The following is a 15,676-nucleotide window of genomic DNA, read 5'->3' as shown; positions in this document are numbered from 1 at the left end:
AAATTGTTTACTAAATGAAATAACATTAATGACTGACTGCAGACTGAAGTTGCAAAACTGCTTTATTATAAAGTGCAGATTGTAAAGAATCCCAAAGCTGGTTGGAGTTTTCTGGTTTCTCTGATCTGCTGCAGGTACAGTGGTACTTTTGATGTGTTGCAGCAGTTTTATTTTGCCTTGAACACATGAAAAAAAGTCTGCTTGATGGGGACATTTGCTCCATAAAAGAAAATCTCATGCATCTTGTTACAGATCCTTTCAAGCACCTGAACAATAAAATTGTCAAATTTTTAAATGCAATTCCCTGAATTTCTTAAGTAAGATTTCTGTAATAGCTAATTAAGAGATTTGGTATACTGCAAGAAACTTGAAAAGCTCAGTGGCAAGGAATTCTATGCCATTACTACTCATCTCTGTTTTTGTCAAAATTCAGGCGTTACCTTCAAATCAAGTTAATGAGAAGTTGCAATAATTGCATGTTTAGGCAGGTGATTTTTTTTCACATGTATTTTGTTTGAAAACAAACTGTGCAAAGCTCCTTATTGCATTGCTGTTTCTTCATTAAAGAACATACCTTATATACACAAAGAAATCCTTTACAAAATATATACAACTTCTAAGAACAGATCAAATCACAAAACAAAGTAATTACATTTGCAAGTAACAAACAGTGCACAAGTGTTGCAGCAGGCCTTTTCCCCACAACTGTGCCCACTGTCACTGTTACATTCAACATCTTATTGAGAAGAGAAAAAGAACAGGCTGTTGATGGCTGCCAAGGTACCTAATAGCTAAAAAAGCATTTTTAACCAGACAAATGAGCCACACTTGTAGACTTGCTTTAAAAGAAAATACAAATGTAGTTGCAATGAAGACTTAAACCACAAAGCCAGTTACAGTACCACCTAAAACTGTATACTGAGGAAAAAGTGATCTCTGTGTTTAAAACCGTTTGAAAGCATAGTGCAAATGTTTCGGATGGCCTCTCGTATTCTTCATGGAAAGGCATATTTGTTGTAGTAATAGAAAAAGTAATATCAAAAAACACTTACTGACCTTCCTGCTTTCTATTGCACTTCAAAGCAACAAGTACCAGTCATTGGAGGACAAATTCTGTACAAATTTTGAGTGAATTAACACGTTTCCTATCACATCTTAACATCTATTTTCAGTAAGTGATGACCTAGATGATGCCTTGTGGAGGAATTAAGATGACCAACAAAAAAACCACATCCATTACACCAGCTACACAAAGTGGACAGGAGAAGAGGTCAGTGAGGTATTGGACTTGCAGGCTGCATTTGCATTACACATCTTTCAAAGTGACTATGAGTCCTCACTTACCAGGGAGTCTTGTTCTCACTCTTCTTACTATTACAATCAAATTATCCCTCATAGAAATAATGTCTGTACCAAAGGACCATGTTTTGATTACGTCCCACAGTCCTTTACATTGTATGTTGAGTTGAGCAGTGTGCAACTATTCTTCTTGGTTTTTATTTGGACAATGCCAAAATAATCAGCATAAACCAGCTGAAGAGCACTGGGAAACCGCTGACCATACAGCTGGAGGATTTATAACGCCTGTTCACAGTTAACACAAATATTGCTTCAGTTACATTTCCCTTTTCAATGATCATCGTTATTATAAAATAGGTTTTACACTGTACACTATGCAATAAACATTCTTGTACATCAGAGGCACTCACGATTTGCCCTTCAACATTCACCTGAATGCAGAGAGGATCTAAGATGTACGAGGATTTATGTAACAGCAGTTTGCTGCTGCTGTAACTTGCTCTCATGTATTAGAGGTCAGATAAAATGCTCAGAAATGACAGCTTGTACTTATGATGTCTGGCACATTTCCCAATAAACTTCTTTCACGTGTCACTCTATGGATCAGCTCCACATAACTTTCCCACTGTGGCAGCAGCAGCAGCTTTGGGAGATCCCACAAAACCTATTTTTCAGCAGCAACACTGGCAAACATTAACTGCTCCCCTACCATACCTCCTCCTCAGTTCTGCCAGTGAGCAAAGCTGGGCTTAAAGTAACTATCAAAATTGCTTTTAACCATTTCTCAGTTTATCTGCTAAGTCCACAGTTTTATCTCCATGACTGGACACATGGCACAGGAGCAAGCAGCTGGTAGGCAAGAACATCCCGAAACAGCACTGCTCCAGTAGAGGGACACATGGAAACATGCATTTAGTAGGATGTGACCTTGGCTTTAAAAAGAGGAAAGAGAGTACATTTGGGAAATGATGCCACCTTAATACTAGAATGCTCTTGGTGAGTTTGGAATCTAGTCTGATGAATGGAATTTCCTCCATATGCACCCAGTCCATATTGGAAAAATAAATTTCCAAGGCATCTTGAAGAATAATTAGTTTTGCACTGCTAGTTTGACTTCTCTTCCAAGTTTACTTTCTACTTAACTTTTTCTTATTAAAGAAAGGAGTGTGGTTCTATGTCTACATGATTTCTTTGGTAAATGGGACCCCCAGCCTATAAAATCAGAAGCATTTCTAAAGAAATGGTCCTTACATCATTTAAAATTCCAGCACCAGTGATCTAAAATCCACATCCAGCTACTGTTACAGGTATTGGAAATATATCCTGCCTAAGAATGAAACAGGGGAATAGCTGTCAAAGCAACCAATATTGATGAATGTCCAGTCTTTTAAAACACCAAAGAAAAAAATTTTAAAAAACCCCAAACCCTTGATATTATTTTGTTTGACTGCTCTCAGCAGAAGTATAGAATGTGTAATGCTCTCCACAGCATATGCTCATACCACTAAAAGTTTAAGGCTAAGCCTAGGTTTAATTTATAAGGGGTTTATCCCCTATTTTCCTTTCTTTTTTTTTTTTTTTAAGGATTGATGCCTTTAGAATCTTTTTACAATCTCTTGTCCTTTTGAAATCTCAGGCTGCCTGAGCAAGCTGACTTGCATTTCATAATCCTTGATTTTTTTTTTTTTTTTTTTTTTTACTCCTCCTCCTCATTTTTCTTCTCTCCCCCTTAAGGCTATTCTACTACTAAATAGAACTCTGAACTAACACTTTGATTTGCAGGCTCATACATGTCAAACAGTAATCAATACTTTTGCCACTTTAGCTCTTTTCCTGGGAGTCACTGGAGGCAAACCCCATGTTAACGTTTGAGTGAAGGACTTCCTTTTTCCATCTCCCGGTTATCTTTCTGCAGAGCAGCCAGTATCTAGACATTTCAAGAAATGAGAGAGAAGAAAAGCATTAGATTTAAAAAATTACTCAATAATTTATTCTGAAGAGTTTCCAGTTATGTCTGAGCAATACTATTTTAACTATCAAATGTAATTAAATTTAGAGAAACTCTCCACTGACAAGAGACCTCTCCTGTAAGTCCTTGTGACATGGTGGATAGAAACAGATTTAACAAAGGTTTAAACACCATCTCCCCCCCAACATACACTTTTGAAGCCTGTTACTTGGGGTACTTGGCAGAATAGGACCCCATCTCTCCTTCTCCATGAGGGAAGCAGCAGCAGGCTGGGAATTTATTTGGAATGCAATCCTCATGCACACATGACATGTTGAAGGAAGGTCAGACAATGAACAACTTGTAGAGCCACTCCTGCTGTGAAGGTTAGAAATCCTCATCTCAAAGAGAAAGCTGGAAATCCCCAGCATCTAAAGACACTGCTACCCCAGGAAAGAACCAGGAAAACCCAGTTGCAGCTGAATTCCCCCAACCACTACATTTAACACCACCTTTCGTTTTCACTGCACAAAAGCAACTGGATAAAATGGGCAGAGCTCTGTAATGGAATGACTCACAAAGTGGGCTGTATTGCTGCTTTGAACAAAGAAGGAAAAAAAAGTGGGGGAGCTTCCACTCTCTGACATGAATGGCTGTTACAGCCACTTAATGATTTCCACATTCAGGTGACATCTTTTTTCTTTACACTGGAATTTAGTTGAAATTACAGTGATAAAACAATTTCTGAAATCCCATACTAAATCCCAATACAGAAGTCAAGAGATGCAATCACTTCTGTAGAGCCCAAAATTAGGCAGAGTAGAGATCTTCAAGAAGATTAAGATGACTGTATGATAGTGTGTCCTGACAAATTGTCATCTTCTCCCAAGGAGTAGATCTCTGCTTTTAAGTATCAGGTTGTAATGTTGCCAGCAGCCTTTGGAATTAATAAATTTTAAAAATTGTGTGACACTTTATTTCATAAACTTCACTCAATATTTCAATTTTGAATGTTGACTGAGGTCTCTCTTTCCAGAGGAGTTTAAGCTGAGGGAATCCACTCACCTCAACGTACGCTAAGAGCATGGAGTGAGCTACACAGTCCTACCTACCCATAAAATAACACCAGCTGTGCTAAAACATTCTTCCAGACATGGCCAAATCCCATTTCTATAAGTGCAATCACCAGTTACCAAAGATTGACATCCTCTTTACCTGAGCCCATTTTTTGTTTCTACTTTGCATCTGAATGGCAGCAATAGATGCGAAGAATTCTTCCGAAGGCAAGTCCTCTGGTAGTTTTGTTAAAAACTGGGCTATATGAATAAAGTCCATTTTGGTCAAAATATCTTCAAAAAGTTTTAGTATTCCCAGCGCTGTACGGAATAAGAACTCTTCTCCATCACGGCAGAACACATCCCAGACACGACAAGCCAAGTCTAGTGGCAGAGATTTGCTGTACAATGTGAATATCCTGAAAAGCAGGACAAAATTTTCAGAGTTACTGGACAAGAAGTCTTGGATACTCACAGAGGTACACACACCAATCATCAGTATGTTTGAAGCTTCTCAAATATTTGTAATTGAATATTCCTTTTTATATTTCAAAAGTACTTCTGTTAGTCACAGCATACCAATCCATGACACAATATAAAATTGTACAACCATTAACGCATGGTCTCCAAGTTTGATTTTCTTGGATCACACCAGAAGAAACAATATACATGGTTTTACACAGCTAAATCAAAGGCCTATTTAATCATCGCTTCAGAGTTGAGAATTGATGCAGTTTGAGTTGCAAAAACACAAAAAGCTGAACCTTAAGACAAACTGCAATGGGAATTTTGTGATTCAGATATAGGAGGTGAATAAAATTAACTCTTGTGTTCCAGGCTTGATTAACTGGCAAAGTAATAATAGCATGAGTTTTGGAGGAAGGATCAGCTTGAACTCCCTTCAGCTGAGAGAAACAGGCAAGGCAGGATGTCCAGAGAGGTGTAGATTGTGGTGATAAGATGGTGGCTCAGTGTGCCTGTACGGATGTGATCCCTGAAGCGAAAGGGTAATACCAGAAGGAACAACCTCCTCCTAAGTTGCTAAAACTGTATTCTCATTAACTACCATCAGCACATTTCTTCCTTCACCAAAATGCTGACAGCCTTGCAGCCAGAAACAAAAAGTTTCTCCCTCCTCTCTCCTTTATCCAGCATCTCACTACGCAGCAGAGCGTGAGCACTGCCACCAACAATGACCTAATAGCAAGCGATGAGAATTAAGCTTCCTGGAATCACTTAACAGTGTATCAGGGGAAAGGGTTACAGTGGTTTTTTCCTTCAGAATTCAGAGAGAACTTTTCCACAGATGCACTGCACAAAAATCTCCATAAAACTGCTAAGAATTCTCTCCCCGGCAGAGGTCAGCAAAGGCTCAAATTTCAATCAAACCTTCCCACAGCTTTTAACAAAGAACTCCTTTTCAAGTACGCTGAATTGAGCAGTAGTTTTCATGTGTTTAAAACTACCCTCTATTTCCTCCAATTTTTTATTTAGGAAATTTGGATTTAAATTAAAAAGATAAAATGGAACAGATACACACACACACACATATATAGGTATAGAATATGAAGTAATGTATTTTCACAGCAGTCTAATAATCAAAGGTTTTCTGCATTATCTGTTTTTTACTATATAAAAATTTACTTGAATGATGTGTTGTTAAGTATATGGCTTCTGTGTAAATCAGCACACTTTAGAAAAAAGGGAAAAGATAATAGTTTTATAAACACCCAGACGAAACTAACATTTGCAGAAATTCAGGTGACAAGTGAATTGCAGCTTTATGATCCTTAGGATTTTACTGTTTTTTCTAGTTTTACATCTTATTGCAATCTTCTTATAACAAGTGAAAACATTTTAAATCCTGTTCTCCAAAAAGCTAAGTTAGAATTATAAAAATAAACAAACAAAAGGTCGAAGCCTGGGATGAAAAACCCACACACTTGTTTATCGCACATACATGAAGGTGTAAGAAGAGCAGGATACAAGCTCCTTCTTTGGGTTACTGGCTGATCCTGCACTGCAGACTTCATATACTTTGTATATTCTCAATCTTTTTGCACAGTCACACACATATAAAACTGTACTGTCACAGAATATCTACATGGCAGAATTAAGACTGTTGTCTGTACACACATGTACAGGAAACAGCAACAGCTTTTCAATTTAAAAGGAACAGTGTAATAGGAAGCAATTCAGCTGAGTCCTTTCTTGATCACCAAGTAGTGGGCAAACACCCAAGCAGAAGCAAGCCTGGGTCAAAGATAAGTAACCATGCCAACTTTTTGGACCTGTTTTTATTCACAAAAGCTATTATTCTGTCATGATTCAGACCTAACATGAATAACCCATTTGTCTCCAACTATGCAGAAAATTAACTGGCAAAAGAACTATTTATTAGAACACTACTTTTATATGAAAGGATTTACATCAAAAAAGCTGTAACATCAAATAAGGTATTTGCCATTGAACTCTTCATAATTTGGAAGGAAGCACCATTTGCAGGAACTTAACAAGGCAATTAACTTTCATTAATATTTGCATGGAACTGATGCATCAAGCCCTAACAGCAGAGACTGGGCCCCTAGAATAAGCAGTGAAACATCAGTAGGAATCACTGCTTAGAATGGATTTCATCCCTTCAAACATTTCCTACTGAAAGACATTTTTTATTAGATGTCTGAGCGACTGGTCTGAAATGCAGCTGAAATTTATGAGAGTAATAAAGCAGCTGCCAGACTGAAGCAGTTGCAGCAGTGCCTTTCAGCAGCAGTGGCACACTCCTTGCACATGACCTGCTGTCGCTGTACTGCAGGCTGACTTCTGTCTGCAGCTCTCTTCCAACCCACTCTAAGTCGCAGGTGCAGACAACACAGATAACTCACACAGACATATCCAGTGTCAGAGCAATGCAGGTGCAGGCTCCTGGCCTCTCTCTGTTTGCAAGAGGAAAAAAAGAAGCACCAAATGCTCCTGCTCTTCCTCGGCCCTGCTTATGATGAAAGTGTACCTTGAGGTAGATGCATGAAGTCCTGGCTGGTTTGCTGCTCACAGGGAAAGCATATGACCATAAAGTCATCAAGAAAGCAAAGCACTGCTACCATGATAATCATAGGCTCCATGCGTCTTTCTTTCACTTTCTCTTCTCCCCTCTCTTTTTTCTATTTTCTTTCTTTTTTAATTAAATAGTCTTTATAAGATATTAGCAAGAGCAATGCAGACAGGTAGGCCAAATTTTGGATTGGCAACTCACACACAACACTGTTGCAAATCAGATCTTATGTATTCTTGCACTACACGTTCCTTTCCCCTGTCTATAAACTTTAAAATTATTAAAGTCTAAAACAAAAGTGGAAGTGTTTACTTTGTTTCTTATTTGGAAAAAAGAAAACTAAATAGTATTTAATATAAAATACTGACTGCAAGAGAGCATTTTTTGGGGGGAGTGGAGAGTTGCTGGCATGACATGGACTATGCTTTTCTTAAAGTAACAGAAAGCAAGCTTACAAATACTTTACTGGAAGTGCCCACTAAAAATGGTCACACAAAGTGGCTTGGACCTTTATCATAACAAGCACATGGTGTTAATAGGAAGTTCATGTTCACGGAGCACAATCACAGTCCACGTAATACTAAAGAACCACTGATCAATCCATCAGTACAAACACAGCCCTTGGCTATAATTATTAGTAGGGATAAGGAAGTGTTTGTATAGCAGCAGCAGGCCATAAATAGACAGCATGTGTCCTTGGCACATCCACATTCTACTCTGCTCACAAGAGCCTGCGGAACATCAGCTGATGGAGTGAGAGGCCAAGACTGGGCTGTTCAGACACACTACTTCCCCTCTGTTCTCTGAACCTGACTGCATGTTGCCCTTTATGGCTCTTTCACACTTGATCCCCTTTATACTCACCCAAAAAAGTAAAACCCTGTATAGCTTTTGAATTCTTTCTACAAGATTTATCAGTTGGAGTTTAGGCTTAAAGCACATGGGTCCTTTTTAAATGAGATGCCTTACTTGTGGCAGGTATCCCCCAATAATCATGTGACAGTACCTTTAAATTAAACTATTCAGTCCTTGGAATTTTCCCATAATAGAGGGCAGCAGTGGAATTAAACTAGCAGGGGGGCTCTCCTCTCTAAGTCCTCTACCAGCTCCAAGAAAACCTGCACAGCTGGGCCCACCTACAGCATTTCTTTTACTTGGAACACATCCCTTCAAAAATGATTTAAATGCACCAAGTTTACTGCTGTTCCCTGCAGCACGGGTTACAGGAAGAAGCATAAAGGAGACTAGTTGACTCCACTGTAATTGTGGCAGGAGCAGGAGGGTTTCCCAGCAACTGGTCTGTGCAGCACTGGCTACTGCAGCCTCCCAGAGCTGGCACCGGCTGGGATTTACTGCACACATGCCTGCACATTAACCACACCAGCCCCTGGAATAACAGCAGGCATCCCTTTGGAGCTCAGAACAAATATTCATTTAAATAAAATTAATGTTAGAGCAAGGCTGTTTCACAGAGATTTTTACCTACAAGCAAAAGGTCTGCCTACTCTGCCTACACTGTACCATATTCTTCCCTGACTTTAAACACACAGCAGCCACACTCTTAGTGGCAATTCAAAGAAAAAAAATCTAAATCTGTTTCCTACAGGATCAAAATATTTTGAAGTAAAAAGTATGTATATGTATGCACATACACACATATGAATACACTTAAACATATATTTAAGTAAAATATGTAAGTTTTACATAAATACAACCTGCACTGTCTAACAAAATTAAAGACTGAGTGGTACAAGCTGTGTAGTTCAAGACAAGTGTGAAAAAGTTGAATGCAGTATTGGGCAGGTCTACCTCAAATAGCCTACATCCCTGTGCAAGATCACAGTGCTGTAACTCTTTAAGGATGGGAAGGAACACAGTAAGTTGTCCTTGGAATTAAAATAAACAGCTTGAATATGGATGCAGGTAGTCAGCAAGAAAAGCTAATTGGCAGTTCACTGATACAAAGACCTTGAGAAGCAACATCCACAGTCACTCCTGACTGAAGTTTCTTTCAAGTGCTCTTAACACCCACAGAGGTAACAAGAGGGGGGACCTGATATGCCTCAAGACTTCAATAACACTTCAACACAGACTTCATCACTTCAGTTCTTTGCTCACAAGTCAGTAATTTTTTTCTTTTTTGGTTTGTTTTGGTTTTGTGTTTTGGTTTTTACCCTATATATGTACTAAGAAAGAAAAACTAATCACAAATGTTTACTCAATAAAATACAATAAAGAGTATTCTATCAAAATAAAATTGTTGAAGGGAATGTAAACTTTCAACCTTCTGTCAAAACAGTCTTTTTCTCTAAATCTCTAATTTCTGGTATTGTTTCTCAGGATTTCTTCTTTACAACATAGTTAGACAACAGCATGATCTTAACATGCCTGTCCCATGAGGATGCTCAATTTTAGTTTCTCCTACATAACAATCACCTTATTTATGATAGCATCATCTCCAACTAGTATCACAGAATACCCTAAGTTGGAAAGGAACCACAAAGATTACTGAGTCCAGTTTCTGGTCCTGCACAGGAGCCACTCTGAGAATTACACCAATTGTCTGAGAGCATTGTCTGAAAGCTTCTTGAACTCTGCCAGGCTTGGTGCTGTGATCACTTCCCTGGGGAGCCTGTTCCAGTGCCCAGCTGCCCTCTGGGAAGAAGAATCTTTTCCTAATATTTAACTTAAATCTCCCCTGACACAACTTCCTGCACTGGGAACCAGAGAGACGAGATCATTGCCCCTCCTCTTCCCCTCACAAGGAAGCTGGAACTGCAATGAGGTCTCCCCTCAGTCTCCTCCAGGCTGAACAGACCAAGTGACCTCAGCTGCTCCTCACACGGCTTCCCCTCAAGGCCCTTCAGCATCTTTGCTGCCCTCCTTTGGACACTCTCTAATAGTTTCATGTCTTTCTTATATTGTAGCACCCAAAACTGCCACCGGGACTCAAAGTGAGGCCACCCCAGTGCAGAGCAGAGCACAGCACAGCACGACAATGCCCTCCCTTGCCCAGCTGGTGATGCTGTGCCTGATGCACCCAGGACAGGGTTGAGCCTCCTGGCTGCCAGGGCACTGCTGACTCACATTCAACTTGCCATCGACCAGCACCCCCAGGTCCCTTTCCAGCATCTCATTTCCCCAGTCTGTCCATGATCTGGGGTTGCCCCATCCCAGCTGCAGAATCCAGATAGGTTACTGTGAGAGACAGTATCAAAACCTTCACTGAAGTCTAAAAATATCACATCTACCCAACTAGGTGGGTAACCTTGTCATAAAAGGAAATTAAGTTTGTGAAGCAGGACTTTCACCTGGTGAACCTGTGCTGGCTGTGCTATCCTCCAGGTGTCTTTCAATATGTCCCAGAATAACCCTCTCCATAATTTTACCAGTCACTGTAGTGACACTGACAGGCCTTTAGTTTCCAGAGACACCCAGCTTGTCCTTCTTGAAAATAAGGACAACGTTTGCCAGCTTTCAGACAATTGGAACCTCTCCAGATTCCCAAGACTGTTCAAAAGTCATTGTGAGAGGTCTCACGATGATATCAGCCATCATATTCATCAGATTGGATGAATCCCATCAGGTGTCATAGACCATGAGGCTGGAGCAGTAAATCCCACACAAGTTCAGGGTTGAATAGAAGTTTATCATCCTCACAGCCATTGTCTTCCAGCTCAGGGCTCTGGGACCCCTAAAGCACATCATCATTGTTAAAGACCAAAGCGAAGACAGCATTAAATATCTCTGCCTTGTCTGTGTCCCTGCTGGTGAGGTGATCATCCCCATCATGTAACAGGCTGATGTAATTTCTGGACTGCTATTGACATTATTGTCCATTAAAAATACAATAACCTGGTGATTTCAGTGTTGTCTATCCAGTTACTCTACCACGTTTACAGTCATCTTATTCTGATGTCCCTTTTATTCAACTGCTTCCTCCACACACAGGCTTTTCAGAACATTGAGGCAACACGATTTCAACATCTTTCCTCTATCACTGAACACCCCAGCCTCTGGTCTCTTTGTTCCCTTCTATCTTATGCTAGTACTTTTTCCATTCTCTGTGCATAGATCTACTTCAACTTAATATTCTCAGCCTTCACTCATGAAGTCCTTCTCATAGTATTTCTCCCATTAAATGTTGGGAGAAATGAGCCTATTCATTACAACCCCCAATAATTCCCCGACACATGATGCATTAAAATTTAATCCCAGTGTAACAGCCAAGTCACACAAAGCCCATGTTACACCACCCTCTGCACAACAGGCATATACAACCACACAAATCAAGCAAAGGCAGCATGAGAAGTCCATTTGGAGCTGAATCTACCAATGGATGTTAAGGACAACAAGAAGCTGCTTTGCAGAAAAGGATGGGGAGGTTCTGGTGGTCACCAAGCTAAATATAAGCCAGCAATGTGCCTGTGCAGCAAAGATTGTTCACAAACTCCTGGGCTGCAGAAGAAACACTACTGCCAGTGTGCCAAGGCAGGTCATCCATCTACTCAGCACTGGCAAGCCAGCTCTGGGCTTCCGAGTATAAGAGAGACATGGACATACTGGAGCAAGTTCAGCTCACCATGAATGTGATGAAAGGCTTGGACATGTGAAACAGAGGGAGAAGCTGAGCAGGCTGGTACTGTTCAGCTGGGAGAAGAGATGGCTTAGACCTAAATGTCTAAAAACACTTGATAGGAGCATGAAAAGAAGACAGAACCAGACTCTTCCTGGTTGTATCCAGTAAAAGAACGAGATCCAACAAGTACATGAAATACAGGAAAGTCCATTTTAAACATAAGAAAATAAAAAAACTTGTTAACTACAAGGATGGTTGAACACTGGAACAGAGTTGCCTGAAGAGACTGTGGAGTCTCGTTCCTTGGAGATACTCAAACCCCAAAGGGACAAGGTCCTGAGCAAGCTGCTCTAATTGTGCTTTGAGCAGTGCTTTTAGATTGGATGATCTCAGAGGACTGTTCCAATACTTCAGAAATTCTACAACCCTATGAAAATTAATGTATTCAAACTTCAAGCTTGTATTGGATTGATTTACTTCAAATGTATTTTTGTTTAAGAGATCAGCAACATGTTGAGTGCTACCAACTAGGTCTTAAAGATCAGGGTACTGCCTGTGAGGTTCAGGTGAAGTTGCATTAACATTACAAATATTTTCCAAAAGAACACCTTACTAATCTCAGGGAAAAAATCCCGCTGTTACCACTGGGCATTTATTCTTTTACTTAAGGCATTTGTCAGATATCTGAGAACAGAAGATGTTGTCAACAATGTAAGGGCAAACCAATTTTTCACAAAAAATCTTTAATGTCATTGGAAAACTGACAACAAAGTCTTGTTGAAAAGAGACATTTTAACTACTCCAAACCAAGGTCTGATAGGCACAAATGCAAACACTCAATCTGGAGTGCATAATACCACACTGAAATTTGGCAGAAGTACAAATAAGATCTTTGTCTTCTTTCCTCTCTAAAGAAAATATTCTGATTATACTAGAACTAAAAGGCAAGACAGTTTCATCTAATCAAAATACTCTAATTGCCTGTCTGCTAAGTGCAATAGCTCTTCTGTAGCTTCGAGTTTTACATTGTATGGACAAATGTTTTAATTAGGCTTTTCCTGATCTGTACAGGACAAAGTATACATTTCAAGTGCAAGACTGGCAATATTTTCTGAATAGACAACCCTGGTACACACCTGCACATGCAATAGACAAATTTTCTCAGAAGATCAATTCAAACAGGCACTACATATGGATAAACACTGCTATCCAGCAGTATTCCAAAATAAACTTCCAACTTAACACAAGTACAATAATAAATGTTAGGAAAATGTTAAGCATCACAGAAGTATGTGGGAATGATTTAGATTGACAACTCATGTACTTAACAAAAAATAAAGCCTTTATCTTAGAAGAATATTAAAGCAGGTAAGAACATGGCAGTTTCTGTCATGAACACTGACACAGAGCTGTATGTTACACACATTAGGAATTACACTTTCAATGTCTTACCAATCAATTAGATAGATGTCTGGAGTTAAGTTATTTTTTTTGAAGTGAGCAAATAACTTTGGCAGATTTTCTTCGAAGAATACCTCAAATGCGGCAAAGTAAGTCAACATCTGGGAAAATATAACAGAGAAAACAAGCAGTTAGCTGTGTTATTAATAGGCTTAAATGTATTATCTGTTGTAGGATTAACACTCTTCAAAAATAGGATCAAATGAATTACATGATATTATAAAGAGGTAAGCATTTACATAAAAGGCAGCATCTGCAAGCACTAAGAGTTTAAGATCCACTCTATATACAATTCTCATACTAAACAATGTAACATTTGCTTTGGGTCTTGGCCAGCTTCCTTTGGAAAGAAAAATACCAGCAGGAGAGAAGCTTTTTGCTGATTTCTCAAAATAATTATAACAGAATGGTGTTTTATGCTTGTGGCAGTAATTTAATATTATACTGAACAAAATCCAAGACCCAATGGAACATAATGAAATACAAAACTAAAACAATGTTAATACTCCACAGCAACAGTGAAGAGTCCAGTATATTCCAGTCATAAATCATACTGTAATACCAATGCTATTCTAATACCAACATAATACCATACATTCTACATTTAGATAATAGGCATTTCATTTGCAAAAAGGAAGATACAAGTTTCACACAAAAAATTCAAAGACTGGGACAAAACACCTATGCAAGAGAAACAGTTTGTAACTCTCTGACATCATAACCCCTGAACTTCATGCTTTTAAGACAATGACTTTTATGCTACTTTAAAATCTGAGTATTTAGTCAAATTTCATAACAGAGATCATGATAAAAACAAATTTTCCAATTTAACTAAGAGTTAAAAACAAAAGGTTATTTAATCACCCTCCCTAATACTGTAGGGAGAAAAGTTAAGCGAAGTCCTTGAATGATTCAGTAATTTTAACTACAATACCCCAATAAAACCAATAAAGAAAGGCTGTGATTTCTTCAAAGTTTGAGTGCAACAGCATACATCTTCCCAAAGCATCATGACAGTAAAGGGAAAAGAGGCTCCTTTTGGAGACTTCTGTGTGTAACCCTTTTAAAGGATGACAAGTTTATTTCCTGGGTTTTTTTATTGTCGTTATACAAGTATTTCCCATTTCCTCTGAATGAAGTGGAAGATGATGGACTACTTTCATTAACAGTGACAAATAAAAACCTGAGCCTGGTAGTCAGTACAAGTATAAGGCTTTAAGTCAATCAGAGATGGGTGTATGCTACAGAAGTAACTGAAGTTACGTGAAATCTCTGAACAGTCAGTTACTAAGAAACAGCTTCATGTCAAACATGACACCAGAAATTCAGGAACCCACTTCAGAGAGCTGTACCCCTGAAACAGCTTCCTAGTGTGGATTTTTACATGCATGAAATCCAAGCACCTATGAGACCTGTGAGTATAAACAAGGAAGCAGGTAATGCATCAGACAGTCCTACTTACAAAACAATCTGCTGGCACCACTGTAAGACAATTCTACTGAAGTTCCTACTTTGAAAAGTTCTGCAGAGACAGGACCTTACACATAACTGCTACAGTCATTTCTATTGATAGCAATGTGGGCAGCAGTACAAGTAGTTATTTTGATCAAATGCACATTCAACAAGACAATTCCTTAGTGGTAATGAAAAAAAATATAGTTTAATAAAATTAACCAACAAAAGAAGCCAAGATAAACCTGTATAAATTACTATTATTTACACAACTAACTTATATTGGTATTATTTTTTATTAATTTACTATACAACAAATCAGCATTTGCTTATTAAGCTGACACAACAAGATGAGGGTAGACTGCAGATCAGTATGTTCACCATAGAAAGCAAAAACCATCTCACTCAAGTGTCACTAGTCTCTTTGAAATATTAAATGACATTTTCCTTGTATTGTTAAATCATGGGTTTGCTATCATGATGTTAATATTTCATGTATCACCATCTCTGCCCTCTGTAAGCACACATTTATCACATAGTCCCTATTTGGCCAGGCTAACAGAACTGAACAGCACTATCAGAGAATACCAAACCCCACTAGCTCAGCTAAAAAAATATTTATCTTATTCTATCCAATTTAATTCCAAAACCATCTTCACAAAAACTGTATTTACACACTGAATGCACAAGCATGTCCTCTTTTTCCAAGTACTGTAATGGAGATAGCTGATACTGCTCCCAGCAGTGCTGTCTGTCCTGTGGTACATTTTCCCATGGTATTTACAACTGATGAAATTCAGGGACTGAACAGGCAATGCTTTTCCAGCAGG

At 38.8% G+C, this 15,676-nt stretch overlaps 1 protein-coding gene across 2 annotated transcripts in view; it reads right to left on the bottom strand.

The window, feature by feature from the left end:
* Window positions 1-2,974: 2,974 nt before the first annotated feature.
* TBC1D14 (TBC1 domain family member 14) overlaps window positions 2,975-15,676 on the bottom strand; it is a 56,276-nt gene continuing 43,574 nt past the window's right edge. For both annotated transcript variants that reach the window (XM_017727674.1, XM_017727675.1), the window contains 3 exons: window positions 13,386-13,495; window positions 4,463-4,721; window positions 2,975-3,226 (listed from right to left, as the gene is read on the bottom strand). In XM_017727674.1, the coding sequence (XP_017583163.1) occupies window positions 3,161-3,226; window positions 4,463-4,721; window positions 13,386-13,495 (435 nt within the window). In that variant the 3' untranslated portion in view covers window positions 2,975-3,160. The remainder of the gene's footprint in view (window positions 3,227-4,462; window positions 4,722-13,385; window positions 13,496-15,676) is intronic.

This window comes from Corvus brachyrhynchos, unplaced genomic scaffold (genome assembly GCF_000691975.1).
Source record: "Corvus brachyrhynchos isolate BGI_N302 unplaced genomic scaffold, ASM69197v1 scaffold80, whole genome shotgun sequence".
In the NCBI taxonomy this organism is placed as follows: Eukaryota; Metazoa; Chordata; class Aves; order Passeriformes; family Corvidae; genus Corvus; species Corvus brachyrhynchos.
This window is presented reverse-complemented; position numbering and strand designations above follow the sequence as displayed.